The sequence below is a fragment of the Hemitrygon akajei genome, chromosome 3 (assembly GCF_048418815.1).
Source record: "Hemitrygon akajei chromosome 3, sHemAka1.3, whole genome shotgun sequence".
Lineage (NCBI taxonomy): Eukaryota > Metazoa > Chordata > Chondrichthyes > Myliobatiformes > Dasyatidae > Hemitrygon > Hemitrygon akajei.
This window is the reverse complement of record NC_133126.1, coordinates 3,026,005-3,041,070: the sequence shown is the minus strand read 5'-3', so window position 1 is coordinate 3,041,070 and position 15,066 is coordinate 3,026,005. Positions and strand designations below refer to the sequence as shown.

The window sequence follows — 15,066 nt, the reverse complement described above, 5'->3', positions numbered from 1 at the left end:
CTTGAACTCGAATCATTTCTCTGGTAACAGTATATCCTGACGATCGCTGGTGATTCACCCACTCTGAAACTTTTTCTTCCAGTTCTGGCCACTGGCATGTTTTCCCGCAGTTTGCACATTTCGTCTTTGGCATTTCCCTCAGCGTGTCCTCTGCCTTCCTCCACTCACTTGTTTCTCGTTTACACTAAACTTCTTAGCAGCTGCAGAATTATTCGTTCCTTTAGCAAAATCAACAACCTTCAGCTTGAAGCCAGCATCATATCGCATTCGTTTTAATCTTTTGTGCATGGTGGTCGCAAACTCAATACTGAGTACACGTACTGATCCCACCACCCCATGTTATGTTTTAACGAGATTATGATGGGTGCTAAATGGTTTCACGGGGGTTACATTTCAGAGGATTCTTTTCCTTTGGAAACCTAATCCAAAATTTCCCTCCCTGATTTATTTATTAAGAATTGGCATATAACGCTCTACAATGTGTAGGCCTGTTTTCTTAGCAGGTACTGGTTCACAAAATTTCCAGGTTCCGGATCTGGCAAGCTGAGTACCGGCATGTGAAATCTTGTGATCTTTCCTGGTTAAATCAAAAACCTCTACAAAAGAGGTTGGCTTATACAAAGATAACATGAAAAAGTCACTTTTTTTTAGCTTTGAAAATGGGGGATCGGCTTATACTCTGGGTTGGTTTGTACACCAGAATTTACGGTAGATGGGGTGGAGTTTGTTAGGTATGTTCAGGAAGGTGTCCTGACACTATGTAGATAAGCCTACAAGAAAAGAGGCTGTACTTGATCTGGTATTGGGAAATGAACCTGGTCAAGTGTCAGGTCTCTCAGTGGGAGACCATTTTGGAGATAGTGATCACAATGCCATCTCCTTTACCGTAGCATTGGAAGAAGTTAGGAAAGCACTTAATTGGAGTAAGGGGATCTATGAAGCTATCAGGCTGGAACTTGGAAGCATAAATTAGGAATAGATGTTCTTAGGGAAATGTACAGCAGAAATATGGCAAATATTCAGGAGTTAGTTGTGTGGTATTCTGCATAGGTATATTCCAATGAGACAGGGAAAGCATGGTAGGGTACAGAACCGTGGTGTACAAAGGCTGTTGAAAATCTAGTCAAGAAGAAAAGAAAAGCTTACGAAAGGTTAAAAAAACTAGATAATGATAGAGACCTATATAAGGCTAGCAGGAAGGAACTTAAGAATGAAATTGGGAGAGCCAGAAAGGGCCATGAGAAGGCCTTGGCAGGCAGGATTAAAGAAAACCCCAAGGATTTCTACAAGTATGTGAAGAGCAAGAGGATAAGATGTGAGAGAATAGGACCAATCACGTGTGACAGTGGAAAAGTGTATATGGAACCAGAGGAGATGCTTAATGAATACTTTGTTTCATTATTCACTATGGAAAGTGATCTTGGTGATTGTAGTGATGACTTACAGCTGATTGAAAAGCTTGAGCATACAGACATTTAGAAAGAGAATGTGCTGGAGCTTTTGGAAAGCATCAAGTTAGATAAGTCTCCGGGACTGGATGAGATGTACCCCAGGCTACTGTGGGAGGTGAGGGAGAAGATAGCTGAGCCTCTGGCAATGATCTGAAGTATTGGATGGTTGCAGATGTTGTTCCTTTATTCGTAGAGATAGACTAGGGAATTATCGACCAGTGAGTCTTACTTCAGTGGTTGTAAGTTGATGGAGAAGATCCTGAGAGGCAGGAATTATGAACATTTGGAGAGGTATAATATGATTAGGAATTGTCAGCATGGCTTTGTCAAAGGCAGTTTGTGCCTTTTGAGCCTGATTGAATTTTTTGAGCATGTGACTAAACACATCGATGGAAACTATAGAAAGGGTGCAGAGGAGATTTACAAGGATGTTGTCTGGATTGGGGAGCATGCTTTATGAGAATAGGTTGAGTGAACTCAGCGGAGCGACGGAGGATGAGAAGTGATCTGATAGAGGTGTAAAAGATGACGAGAGGCTTTGTTCTTGTGGATAGTCAGAGGCTTTTTCCCAGGGCTAAAATGGCTAACATGGATAGGACACAGTTTTAAGGTTCTTGGAAGCAGGAACAAAGGAGATATCAGGGGTAAGTTATTTTTACTCAGAGAGTGGTGTGTGCATAGAATGGGCTGCCGGCAATGGTGGTGGAGGCGGATATGATAGGGTCTTTTAAGAGATTCCTGGATAGGTATATGGAGCTTAGAAAAATAGAGGGCTATGGGTAAGCCTCGGTAATTGCTAAAGTAAGTACATGTTTGGCGTAGCATTGTGGGCCGAAGGGCCTGTATGGTGCTGTAGGTTTTCTAAGTTTCTAACCTGGCAAAAACTACACCATGAAGGCAAAAGAACACTCCAAGTAACTGCAAAAAGGTTATTGAAAAGCCCGTCAGGAGATGGATACAAGAAATGGTAAAAATATAGATCAGCTGTAAATTTGCCTTGAGCAGGCTGTCCTCAAAAAGTGAGGGAGTTAGGAAGGAAGTCGAGAAGCAGGACCGCAAAGGTAGTAACCTTGGGGTTACTGCCTGTGCCACACGACAGTGAGAATAGGAATAGAATGAGGTGGAGGACAAATGCGTGGCTGAGGGATTGAAGCGAGGCAGGGATTCAGATTTCTCGATCATTGGGACCTCTTTTGGGGCAGGTGTGACCTGTACAAAAAGGACGGATTGCACTTGAATCCCAGGGGGACCGATATCCTGGCGGGGAAGTTTGCTAAGGCTTCTGGGGAGAGTTTAAACTAGAATTGTTGGGGGGGTGGGAACCGAACTGAAGAGACTGGGGAAGAGGAGCTTGGCTCACAAATAGAGAAAGCCTGTAGACAATGCGAGAGGGAGGATAGGCAGGTGATAGAAAAGGGACGTGCTCAGACCGAAGGTTTGAGATGTGTCTATTTTAATGCAAGGAGTGTTGTGAACAAAGTGGATGAGACCAGAAGACAAAGGAGCAGAAATCGGCCATTCGGCCCATTGAGTCTGCTCCGCCATTTTATCATGAGCTGATCCATCCTCCCATTTAGTCCCACTTCCACCGCCTTCTCACCATAACCTTTGATGCCCTGGCTACTCAGATACCTATCAATCTCTGCCTTAAATACACCCAATGACTTGGCCCCCACTGCTGCCTGTGGCAATAAATTCCACAGATTCAGCACCCTCTGGCTAAAAAAAATTGCTTCACATCTCTGTTCTGAATGGGCGCCTTTCAATCCTTAAGTCATGCCCTCTCATAGTAAACTCCCCCACCATGGGAAACAACTTTGCCACATCCACTCTGTCCATGCCTTTCAACATTAGAAATGTTTCTATGAGGTCCCCCCTCATTCTTCTAAACTCCAAGGAGTATAGTCCAAAAGCGGTCAAATGTTCCTCATGTTAACCCTGTCATTCCTGGAATCATTCTAGTGAATCTTCTCTAGATCCTGTCCAACGTCAGCACATCCTTTCTTAAATAAGGAGCCCAAAACTGCACACAGTACTCCGTGAGGTCTTACCAGAGCCTTATAGAGCCTCAGCATCACATCCCTGCTCCTATACTCTATTCCTCTAGAAATGAATGCCATCATTGCATTCGCCTTCTTCACCACCGATTCAACCTGGAGGTTAATCTTAAGGGTATCCTGCACAAGGACTCCCAAGTCCCGTTGCATCTCAGAACTTTGAATTCTCTCCCCATTTAAATAATAGTCTGCCCGTTTATTTCTTCTACCAAAGTGCATGACCATACACTTTCCAACATTGTATTTCATTTGCCACTTCTTTGCCCATTCTCCCAATCTATCCAAGTCTCTCTGCAGACTCTGTTCCTTTATCATTAGCAAACTTAGCCACAAAGCCATCTATTCCATAATCCAAATCATTGATATACAACGTAAAAAGAAGCGGCCCCAACACGGACCCCTGTGGAACACCCCTGGTAACCAGCAGCCAACCAGAATGGGATCCCTTTATTCCCACTCTCTGTTTCCTGCCAATCAACCAACACTCTATCCACGTATGTAACTTTACTGTAATTCCATGGGCTCTTATCTTGTTTAGCAGCCTGATGTGTGGCACCTTATCAAAGGCCTTCTGAAAATCCAAATACATAACATCCACTGCATCTCCCTTGTCTAGCCTACTTGTAATTTCCTCAAAAAATTGCACTGGATTTGTCAGGCAGGATTTTCCTTTAAGGAAACCATGCTGAGTTCTGCCTATCTTGTCATATGCCTCCAGATACTCCGTAACCTCATCCTTGACAATCGACTCCAACAACTTCCCAACCACCGATGTCAAGCTAACAGGTCTATAATTTCCTTTTTGCTTCCTTGCCCCCTTCTTAAATAGCGGAGTGACATTTGCAATCTTCCAGTCCTCCGGAACCATGCCAGAATCTATTGACTTTTGAAAGATCATTGCTCGTGCCTTCGCAATCTCCACAGCTACTTCTTCCTTTTTGGAATATATCTGTCTTGAACCTTCTTCACTTCTTGCATAGACTCCAGCCACTGCTGCTCTGCCGTCCTTCCCGCTAGTGTCCCTTTTCAGTCAACTTTGGCCAGTTCCTCTCTCATGCCACTGTAATTTCCTTTACTTCACTGAAATACCGACACATCGGATTTCAGCTTCTATTTCTCAAATTTCACAGTGAACTCAATCATGTTATGATCACTGTCTCCGAAGGGTTCCTTCACCTCAATCTCTCTAATCACCTCTGGTTCATTGCACAATACCCAATCCAGTACAGCGGATCCCCTAGTGGGCCCAACAACAAGCTGTTCTAAAAAGCCATCTCATAGACATTCTACAAATTCTCTCCCTTGAGATCCAGTGCCGACCTGATTTTCCCAATCCGCTTGCATGTTAAAATCCCCCACAATTATTGTAACACTGCCCTTCTGGCAAGCCTTTTCTATTTCCTGTTTTAATTTGTAGTCCACATCACTGCAGCTGTTAGGAGGCCTGTAGATAACTGCCATCAGGGTCCTTTTACCCCTGCAATTTCTTAGCTCAACCCATAAAGATTCTGCACCTTCCGATCCTATGTCACCTCTTTCTAATGATTTAATATAATTTCTTACCAATAAAGTCATGCCACCCCCTCTGCCTACCTGAATATCCTTTTGATACACCATGTATCCTTGGACATTCAGCTCCCAGAGACACGCATCCTTTAGCCACGTCTCAGTGATGGCCACAATATCATACCTGCCAATCTGTAGCTGTACAGCAAGATCATCCACCTTATTCCTTATGCTGTGTGCATTTAAGTATAACACCTTAAGTCCAGTATTTGGTACTTTTTGCATTGATTGCACTGCAACTCATCCCAGTGGCTGCAAATTTGCCCCATCACCTGCCTGTCCTCTCTGACATCTTTACTGCTCACTATCTTAGATTTATTTCTGTTTTTCCCCCCTCCTCCACTGTATCATTCCAGTTCCCAACCCACTGCCAAATTAGTTTAAACCCTCCCTAACAGCTCTATTAAACCTTCCCGCCAGGATATTAGACCCCTTCAGGTTCAGGTGTAACCTGTCCTTTTTGAACAGGTCATACTTCCCCCAGAAGAGGTCCCAATAATCTGAAGCCCTGCCCCCTGCACCAGTCTCTCAGCCTGACCCTTCTATTCTTGCCCTCACTAGCACGTGGCACAGGTAGCAATCCTGAGGTTACTATCCTGGATGTCCTGCTTCTGAGCTTCCTTCCTAACTCCCAGAAATCTCTCTTCAGGACCTCCTCCCTTTTCCTATCTACGTCATTGGTACCAACGTGTACCAAGACATCTGGCTGCTTGCCCTTTCCCTTCAGAATATTCTAGACCCGATCCGAGACATTCCATACCCTGGAACCTGGGAGGCAACACACCATGCGGGTATCTCTATCAGGCTGACAGAATCTCCTGTCTGTTCCCCTGACTCTGGAATCCCCTATGACTACTGCATTCCTCTTCTCCCTCCTGCACAACAGCGCCAGGCTCAGTGCCAGAGACCCGGTCACTGTGGCCATCCCCTGTCAGGTCATCCCCCTCAACAGCATCCAAAACGATATACTTGTTGCTGAGGGGAGCACCCACAGGGGTGCTCTCCACTATTCAGGCATTTCCCTTCCCTCTCCTGACAGTCACCCAGCTTTCTGACCCCTGTAGCCTAGGGATGACTACCTCCCTGTAGCTCCTGTCTATCACCTCTTCACTTTCCCTAATAAGCAGTAGGTCGTCAAGCTGCAGCTACAGATCCCTAACACGGTCTCTGAGGGGCTGCATCTCGGTGCACCTGGTGCAGATGTGGCCAACAAGGAATCTGAAATGATAGGAGAAGACAGCAGGAGGAAGGATGAAGCTAAGAGCTGGGAAGTTGATTGGCAAATATGGACCCTTCTCTAGCCTTGTATCCCTTTTGCCTATCAACTTCCCAGCTCTCAGTTTCATCCTTCCTCCTGATGTCTTCTCCTATCATTTCGGATCTCCCCCCTCCCCCTCCCACTTCCAAATATCTTACTATCTCGTTTTTCCATTGGTCCTGACGAAGAGTCTCGACCCAAAACGTCAGCTGCACTTCTTCCTATAGATGCTGCCTGGCCTGCTGTGTTCCACCAGCATATTGTGTGTGTGGCTTGAATTTCCAGCATCTGCAGATTAACTTGTGTTTGCGAAGTTAATGTCCTAGAGTGGCCAAGTCAGAGTCCAGACCTCAATCCAATTTGGAATTTGTGGCTGGACTGGAAAAAAGCTGTTCACTCACAATCCCTATGCAATCTGATGGAGTATGAGCAGTTTTGTAAAGAAGAATGGGGAAAAATTGCAGTGTCCAGATGTGCAAAGCTAATAGAGACCTATCCACACAGACTCAAGGCTGTAAATGCTGCCAAAGGTACATCTACTAAATACTGACTTGAAGGGTGTGAATACTTATGCAATCAATTACTTTGTGTTTTATGTTTGTGATTAATTTAGCTCGCTTTGCAGACAGCTGTTTTCACTTTAACATGAAAAAGTCTTTTTCTGCTGATCAGTGTCAAAAAATCCAAATTAAATCCACAGTGATTCAATAAAATATGAAAACTTCCGAGGGGTTGAATAATTTTATAGACAGTATATTTCCAGTTTTCTGTTAAAAGTGGACACTGCAGTTTATGGCTGGGTTAAATTGAAATTTTCACCCTACAGTTTAATATTTAGAATGTTCATTTTGTCATACAGATCAGCTAAGTATGCCACATCTCCACATAGAAATTCAATCTTGTTTCCCAAGCTTTTGTCGACTTTGAGCAAATACTCAATTCAACCACAGTGCCAAAAGGATGAAAGAAACTTTTTGAGCGGTGGCCTTTTGACAGCCAATGCACTTCAATGCAAACTCTTCATCATTATCTTGGTATAACTGGTGAAATATTCTGCTATTTAATGGATGACCTTTAATTTTGTTGACTGAAGATACTACAAGAGTCATGTTTGGAAAAAAGTCACTGGCTGAGATTTTTGGCTGCGAGATGATGTTGCAAGCAGATTTGTTATTTCCTTTTTCATAAATGCCACTAAACCAGCATAGTGACCTATCATATATGTTGCTCCATCTGTTGCACAAGAAATCGTGTTCCTAATCAGAGTACTTTGATCCTCAATATACATTTTGAGCTTGTCATAGGTTGATTCTCCATTGATATTTGTTTTAAATTTTTTACAAAACAGGACCTCCATAAATTTTTCCCATTTTGATCAACTGTATATATGCCATTAGCAACGCCTCATTGTCTTGCACAATTGATTCATCCAGTTTTTTGTACCTTTGTGCATAGTTAATACTCAATATCTTCACTCATTTTGTCAATGTGACGAGTTACAGAGTTTGATTTTAAAATACTGGTATCCATTTTGAGAATAGTGTTGATCACTTCTGATACAGCAGGCATTATTAATCTTTCACCAATTGTGTGAGATTTTCCACACTTGCTATTATTTTGGAAATGTTATAAGAAGCAATGAAACCAGTATCGAGGTCATTTTTAGCTTTCTTGGCAAATGACTCAAATATGCAACACTTTCCAAATGCTTCTTCTTCTGGAACTGAGTAATATCATAAGTAGCTTTTTCAAGGTGTCTTTTACAGAAGTATTCCTGCAATCTTGCTGGTTTATGGTTTCAGTAGACAATACAGTATAACATGTAAGACAATCTGATCTGACAGGAACAGAATAAAACCATACTTCAGGGAAACATGTTCCAGATGTTGGGGTAATCCAGAACCAGAGGCCACAATTTAAGAATAAGGGGTAGGCCATTTAGAACGGAGTTCAGGAAATACTTTTTCACCCAGAGAGTTGTGGATCTATGGAATGCACTGTCTCAGAAGACAATGGAGGCCAGTTCTCTGGATGCTTTCAAGAAAGAGTTAGATAGAGCTCTTAAAGATAGCGGAGTCAAGGGATATGGGGAGAAGGCAGGAAACGGGGTACTGATTGTGGATGATCAGCCATGATCACATTGAATGGCGGTGCTAGCTCAAAGGGCCGAATGGCCTTCTCCTGCACCTATTGTCTATTGTTTGTGTATAGATGCACTTCCTGTAGTTTCTGTTTCTTACCTGGACTAGAATTCAAAGCTTCACCATCTTCAGGCTCATAGAGATCGTGCCATATGTATTTGTCCATCATTAATGGGGCGAAATTAAAATAAATGACCACAAACTGGGATTGTCTATCAGATGTTGACGCAGATGAGGCGATGGTAGCGGTATGCAAAGGAACGGCTAAGCGAAGATGAGATGATCATAACAGCAAAAATTACGTTGACAAGAATTCAGATTATAATCTGAATGTTAGTCTGGATAGTGCTGTTGTTCAGCAAGCTACCTTTATACTATTCCAGTTAATACATTTGACCGATCACATAAGGTCTCATAATCCCCAAAGATGGTTCTTAACCGCACGTATGAAGTCGAGTTCACTTTGAACACCTCATTGGTAATACTCGGAGTCGGCAGGTTCATCATTTGGTTCCAGTCAGTGCTGTATCGTTGTGCAACTTGATTTTTGTAGATCTGTAGAGAAAGTTCAGAGGACGCTCTTGATTTACTAACTGTTAAATTGCATGAACTTGTTCTGTGTCGTGAGTCAAGGGGAACTTTTGGGCACCCTGCTTACTAATTTATCCATCAGCAATAATGTCTGTGTGTTGGTAAATTCAGATGAGATTACCAGGTTTTAGATGCGTTGTGATGACAGATACCCGCTGCTTGCAGAGATATGGCTCTTCCTGTGTTCCAGTGCCTCGTTCTTTTTTTTGGAAGTGTCTGCTCAAATGGTCGGTCAGGTTTCATATCTCAAGTTAGTGCCCCCCCCCCCCCCAAAAATCCTGAACACCCCCAACAACTTTTATTTCCCCTAATGCCCCCTTAGGACACTTACCGCCCCCATTGGGAAACATTTCCTAGACTCACCCACTATAGGAAACATCCTTTTCACATCTACTCTATCTAAAGCTTTCAATATTCGATAGGTTGCAATGAGATTCTCCACCCCTCCCCCATTCTTCTAAACTCCAGTGAGTACAGGCCCAGAGCCATGAAGTGCTCCTCGTACCTTAACCCTTTCATTCCCAGGATCATTCATCATTCACCAGTAGAACAGAGTGATCTAGGAATAATGGTGCATAGTTCCCTGAAGGTGGAATCTCATGTGGATAGGGTGGTGAAGAAAGCTTTTGGTATGCTGGCCTTTATAAATCAGAGCATTGAGTATAGGAGTTGGGATGTAATGTTAAAATTGTACACGGCATTGGTACGGCCGAATTTGGAGTATTGTGTACAGTTCTGGTCACTGAATTATAGGAAAGATATCAACAAAATAGAGAGGGTACAGAGAAGATTTACTAGAATGTTACCTGGGTTTCAGCACCTAAGTTACAGGGAAAGGTTGAACAAGTTAGGTCTTTATTCTTTGAAGCGTAGAAGGTTGAGGGGGGACTTGATAGAGGTATTTAAAATAATGAGGGGGTAGATCGAGTTGACATGGATAGGCTTTTTCCATTGAGTAGGGGAGATTCAAACAAGAGGACATGATTTGAGAGTTAAGGGGCAAAAGTTTAAGGGTAGCATGAGGGGGAATTTCTTTACTCAGAGAATGGTAGCTGTGTGGAACGAGCTTCCAGTAGAAGTGGTAGAGGCAGGTTCGGTATTGTCATTTAAAGTAAAATTGGATAGGTATATGGACGGGAAAGGAATGGAGGGTTATGGGCTGAGTGCGGGCCAGTGGGACTAGGTGAGTGTAAGCGTCGGCACGGACTAGAAGGGCTGAGATGGCCTGTTTCTGTGCTGTAATTGTTATATTAAGATGAGATTGCTGCCAGATTTCATGGGTGAGAAAGCTAGGTGAGCTCTGGCCTGTTGCTGTTTGTGTTAATTTGCTGTAACTCCCTGCAGTTAGATGTGCAAGTGAAACTAGTGGCCATATCTCACCTCACATTTACACCTTTGGTTCTTACTGACTCACTTGCTTTGGCTGTAGAGGCTGAGTCATTGGATAAACAGAGGTTGATAGATTCTTCATTAGTTAGAGTGTCATAAGTTGTGTCTTATGTATTTTTGCCTTCTCATCTTTTGATTGGTAATACTGACACCTGGCAACTTTTAACTCACCAGTGGCAACTGATCTTTTAACAGTTAATAGGTCTTAATTAGTCAGGGCATGAAGGGATACAGGGAGAAGGCAGGAGATTGGGGCTGAGAGGGAAAATGAATCCACCATGATGAAATGGAGCAGAAGCGATGGGCCAAAAGGCCTAATTCTGCTCCTATATCTTATGGTCTAATAACTCAATAAATTCCAGGCATGCACTGTTCACATCATTTGAATGAAAAATGCACTATAAATAAGTTGTTATTGTTATTATTTATTAAAAATGTGAGTGAGTGGTTGACAGATGATAGTCATGTAAGATATGGCAATTTAAGTAGAGACAGAAATGACTTCAGTTCATTCATTTAGAGATACAGCACGGAATAGGCCCTTCTGGCTGTTTGAGCTGCGCGGCCTAGCAGCCCCGACAACCCGCATTTAATCCAGTATACAATGACCAGTTAATCTATCCGGTATGTCTCCAGCCTGTGGGAAGAAACCGGAGGACTTGGTGAAAACTCACACATTCCACAGGGAGGATGTACAGAGGCTCCGTAATGAAGGCGCTAGAATTGAACTCCCCAGGCTGTAGTAGCATCATCATTGTGCTACCATGGCAGAACTATTCTCCCATCAATAAATGTTCAGAAATAATATTTGTAAAGCAGCAATATTAATAACATAAACCCAAGAGTGCATATAAATGCACATATAAAAATTGTTGCATTTGTTGAGGTTGAGGAGGTCTCCGTGTAGAGTTTGCACTTTCCCTATGTGATGATGTGGCTTTCCCCTGGCTCCTCTGGTTTCCTCACAGATCTACAAAAGGCGGTTGGTTAATTGAGTGCTATAAATTACTGTATGTCTGGTATCGGTGCGAGTGAGAAGGAATCAATGACACAGAAATGGATTAGGGCTGTTGGGATTACCTGGAGTTTACTGAACTCACTGGGTCATATAATATCCTGGTAGTGTGGAACACCGAACAATACAGCAAGGAGCAGACCCTTTGGCCCACAATGTTGTGCCAAACCAATTAAGTTAGGAATGAAATGGCCAACTAAACTAATCCCTTCTGCCTACACCATGCCCATATCCTTCCATTTTCCTCACATTCGTGTGTCTCTCCAAATGAATCTTAAAAGCCTCTAATCTACCTGCCTCTACCACTACATTGTAGCACATTCCAGGCACCCACCCCTCATCTTAAATGCATGTCCTTCAGTATTAGACATTTCAACCCTGCTAAGAAGATGTGAGAAAATGAATTGTAAACTGGTGAAAAAATGATACTATTCAACACTTTCATTTCTTTAAATTTAGATGAAGAGAGGACTGATTAGCACACCACCATCAGATATGCTCCCAACAGCAGAAGGTGGAAAATCTCATGCTTGGCTGCGTCAGAAAAATTCTGGGATCTATGTGAAACCTCGATTATTTGCACCATACGTGGAGGAGGCGAAGGTACCTTTGTACAAAGTAGTTTGTGTTCCAAGCTTGTATGTAAATATGGATTAAATTCAATGTGCTTCACAATTTAACATCTGAGTTATGAACTGTTGTTATTAATAAGCTGTTTTATACATTAAGCTTGACAATTTGGGTAAGTAAATTTGAACGTGTACAACCCTGAGATTTGTTGCCTTGTGGGCATACTCAGTAAATCCAAGAACTATGATAGAATCAATGAAATACTACACGAACAGGATGAAGAAACAATCAATATGCAAAAGATAAACTGTGCAAATGCGAAAGAGAAAAATAATAATATGAATAAGCAATTAATATGGAGAACATAGGATGAAGAGTCCTTGAAAGTGAGTCCATAGGTTCTGGGAACAGTTCAGTGATGGTGCAAGTGAAGCTGAATGAAGTTGATATTTTTACTTGTAACTGGGCATATCAGTCAGTGTTTCTGGCCAAGTGTTTGATGCACAAGAAAGTTGAAAAGATTTGCTGACTGTCAGTTGTGAAATTGAGGGAACAAAATCCGTTCAGATACCTAATGCAGAAAATGAACTGCCTTATAAACAAAATTATCAGAAATCACTGCTTTTTGAATCGGCATCCATTGGCCCAAATAGATAACAACACAAGCACACATAATAGATTCTATTTAAAAACTGTTCATTCTATGCACAGTGTGGTGTCTGATGACCACACAAGTGCTCATGACTGATGCTAGTTAAAAACTGTTCTGCAAGAGGTTCCTGTCCCAAATCAGCAACATAGTGTTCCAAATAAACAAATGGAATCTCAGCTATTTTCTCAATTAGTTTCTGTTCTTTAATATTTATCCAAATTAAGTGGCTGCCTTGGTTAACTGATGGCTCAACTAACCAGAATCCACTGCTATAAAAGGAAAGATTAGTTAACTAAACTAAACGTTTACACCTGAGTTGGGTGTGTACTTAAAATAATAGTCACTGTTTAAAATACTAGCATTTTTCAGTTTAGTACAAATGCTAACGAATATTCAAGTCCTGGATATTATATCAGGTTTGGTGCCTTGCATCCAAGTACATTCAGTCTAAAGTTATAAAGTTTCATTAGTTTCTGTCATCATACTGCATCGGGTATAGGCTGCCAACTGCAGCGTGCCAGAGTCCTGTGTCCTGAGTCAGGCTTTCACATTGTCTCCACGTGTAGTCCATTGAAGATCCTTCCTCTCCCAGGAACAAGGTCTTTGTAGCTTCTGTTGAGATTTTGGTAGCTCTGGGTCTGCTAACCCCATGCCCAACCCTTCTCCTTTCATAGCTAGGCTGGGGACCGTCCATGGCGGAGTTTCTACATGCATGACTTTCAATTTAATATCAATAAGAAATTAAATCTTGATTTACATTACTTTGGAAGTTCTTGGATTTCCTTCTGGGATCTAGGCAACCATCTACTACCATTCTTTGTCTTCTTCCACAAAGCCATGTCTAATCCAATTTACTACCTCATCTTGAATGTCAAACAGCTGAACCTTCTTGACAAGCCTCCCATGTGGAACCTTGTCAAATGCTTTACTGAGTCCACATAGACAAGATCCATCAATTTTCCATGTAACTTTCTCAAAAAACTTTATAAAATTGGTTAGACATGACCTACCACAGACAAAGGCATGTTGACTATCCTTAATCAGTCCCTGTCTATCCAAATGCTTTTAGATCCAGTCCCTCTGAATACTTTCCAATAACTTTCCCACAACTGATATCAGGTTCACTGGCCTATAATTTCTTTGTTTATATTGAGAACCTTTTTTAAACAGCAGAACAACTTTGGCTATCCTCCAATCCGCTGGTACCTCTCCTGTTGCTAAGGATGTTTTAAATATCTCTGCTAAGGCCTCAGCAATTTCTGCACTTTCTTAAGTGTTCTGTTACATCTCTTGTCCTCTATAAGCTCCGCATTTGTTCCTACCTGCTATGCACCTCCTTTTGTCTCTTAACTAAGGCCTCAATACCCTTAGAAAAACAAAACTCCCTATACTTGTTATCTTTACCTTTTATTCTGACAGGCGCATACAAGCTTTGCTCCCAAAATTTTGCATTTGAAGGCCTCCCACTTACCAAGTACACCTTTGCCAGAAAACAGCCTGCCCAATCCACATTTGCCAGATCATTTCTGATGTCATCCAATGTAGAATCTCAACCCACAGACCAGACCTATCTTTTTGCATATTTGCATTGAAAACTACTGGCATTGTGATCACTAGATGCAAAGTGTTCCCCTACACTTTATCTCCTGCCCTGTCTCATTCCCAAATTGAAGATCAAATATCAAGCACTCTCATATTGGAGCTTCTACATACTGATAGAAGTAAACTTTCCTGGGTACATTGGGCAAACTCTATCCCATTTAGACATTTTACAATATGTGATTCCCAGTCAATATATGGGAAGTTATAATCACCCACTATAGCAACCTTATGTTTCTTCAAACTGCTGCGATATCTGCAAACTTGTTCCTCACAATCCCTCGGATCATTGGGTGGTCTGGAATACAGCCCATTAATGTGGTCATACGTTCCGTATTTCTCAGTTCCACTCAACACCTCACTAGACAAGTTTTCCAGTCTCCTGACGGAGCACTGCCATGACATTTTGCCTGACTAGTAATGCCACCCCTCCTCCTTTCATCTCTCCTACTATGTCGCATCTAAAACAATAGAACCCTAGAATATTGAGCTGTCAGTCCTGGCCCTCCTGCAACCAAGTCTCACTCTTGGCTCCAGTATAACTCAGGTGTTGATTCAGGCCTGTGCTCACCCGTTTTTCCCATGATACTGCTTGCATGGAAGTATATGCAGTTCAGGGCATTAGTCACACCATGCTCACCCTTTTGGTTCTTGACTTTGTCTTAGCAATACATATCTCCACAACCTCTTCACTAACTGTTCTGCCACTGTGGTTCCCATCTCTCTGCAGCTCTAAACACCATCATGCAGCACTAGTAAACCTTCCTGCTTGAATAT

General features: G+C 42.3%; 1 protein-coding gene across 2 annotated transcripts in view; it reads left to right on the top strand.

Moving 5' to 3' along the window:
• The window catches only part of btbd7 (BTB (POZ) domain containing 7), a 95,975-nt gene that overhangs the window by 68,607 nt on the left and 12,302 nt on the right, over positions 1-15,066 (top strand). For both annotated transcript variants that reach the window (XM_073039151.1, XM_073039150.1), the window contains one exon: positions 11,928-12,071. In XM_073039151.1, coding sequence (XP_072895252.1) covers positions 11,928-12,071 — 144 coding nt within the window. The remainder of the gene's footprint in view (positions 1-11,927; positions 12,072-15,066) is intronic.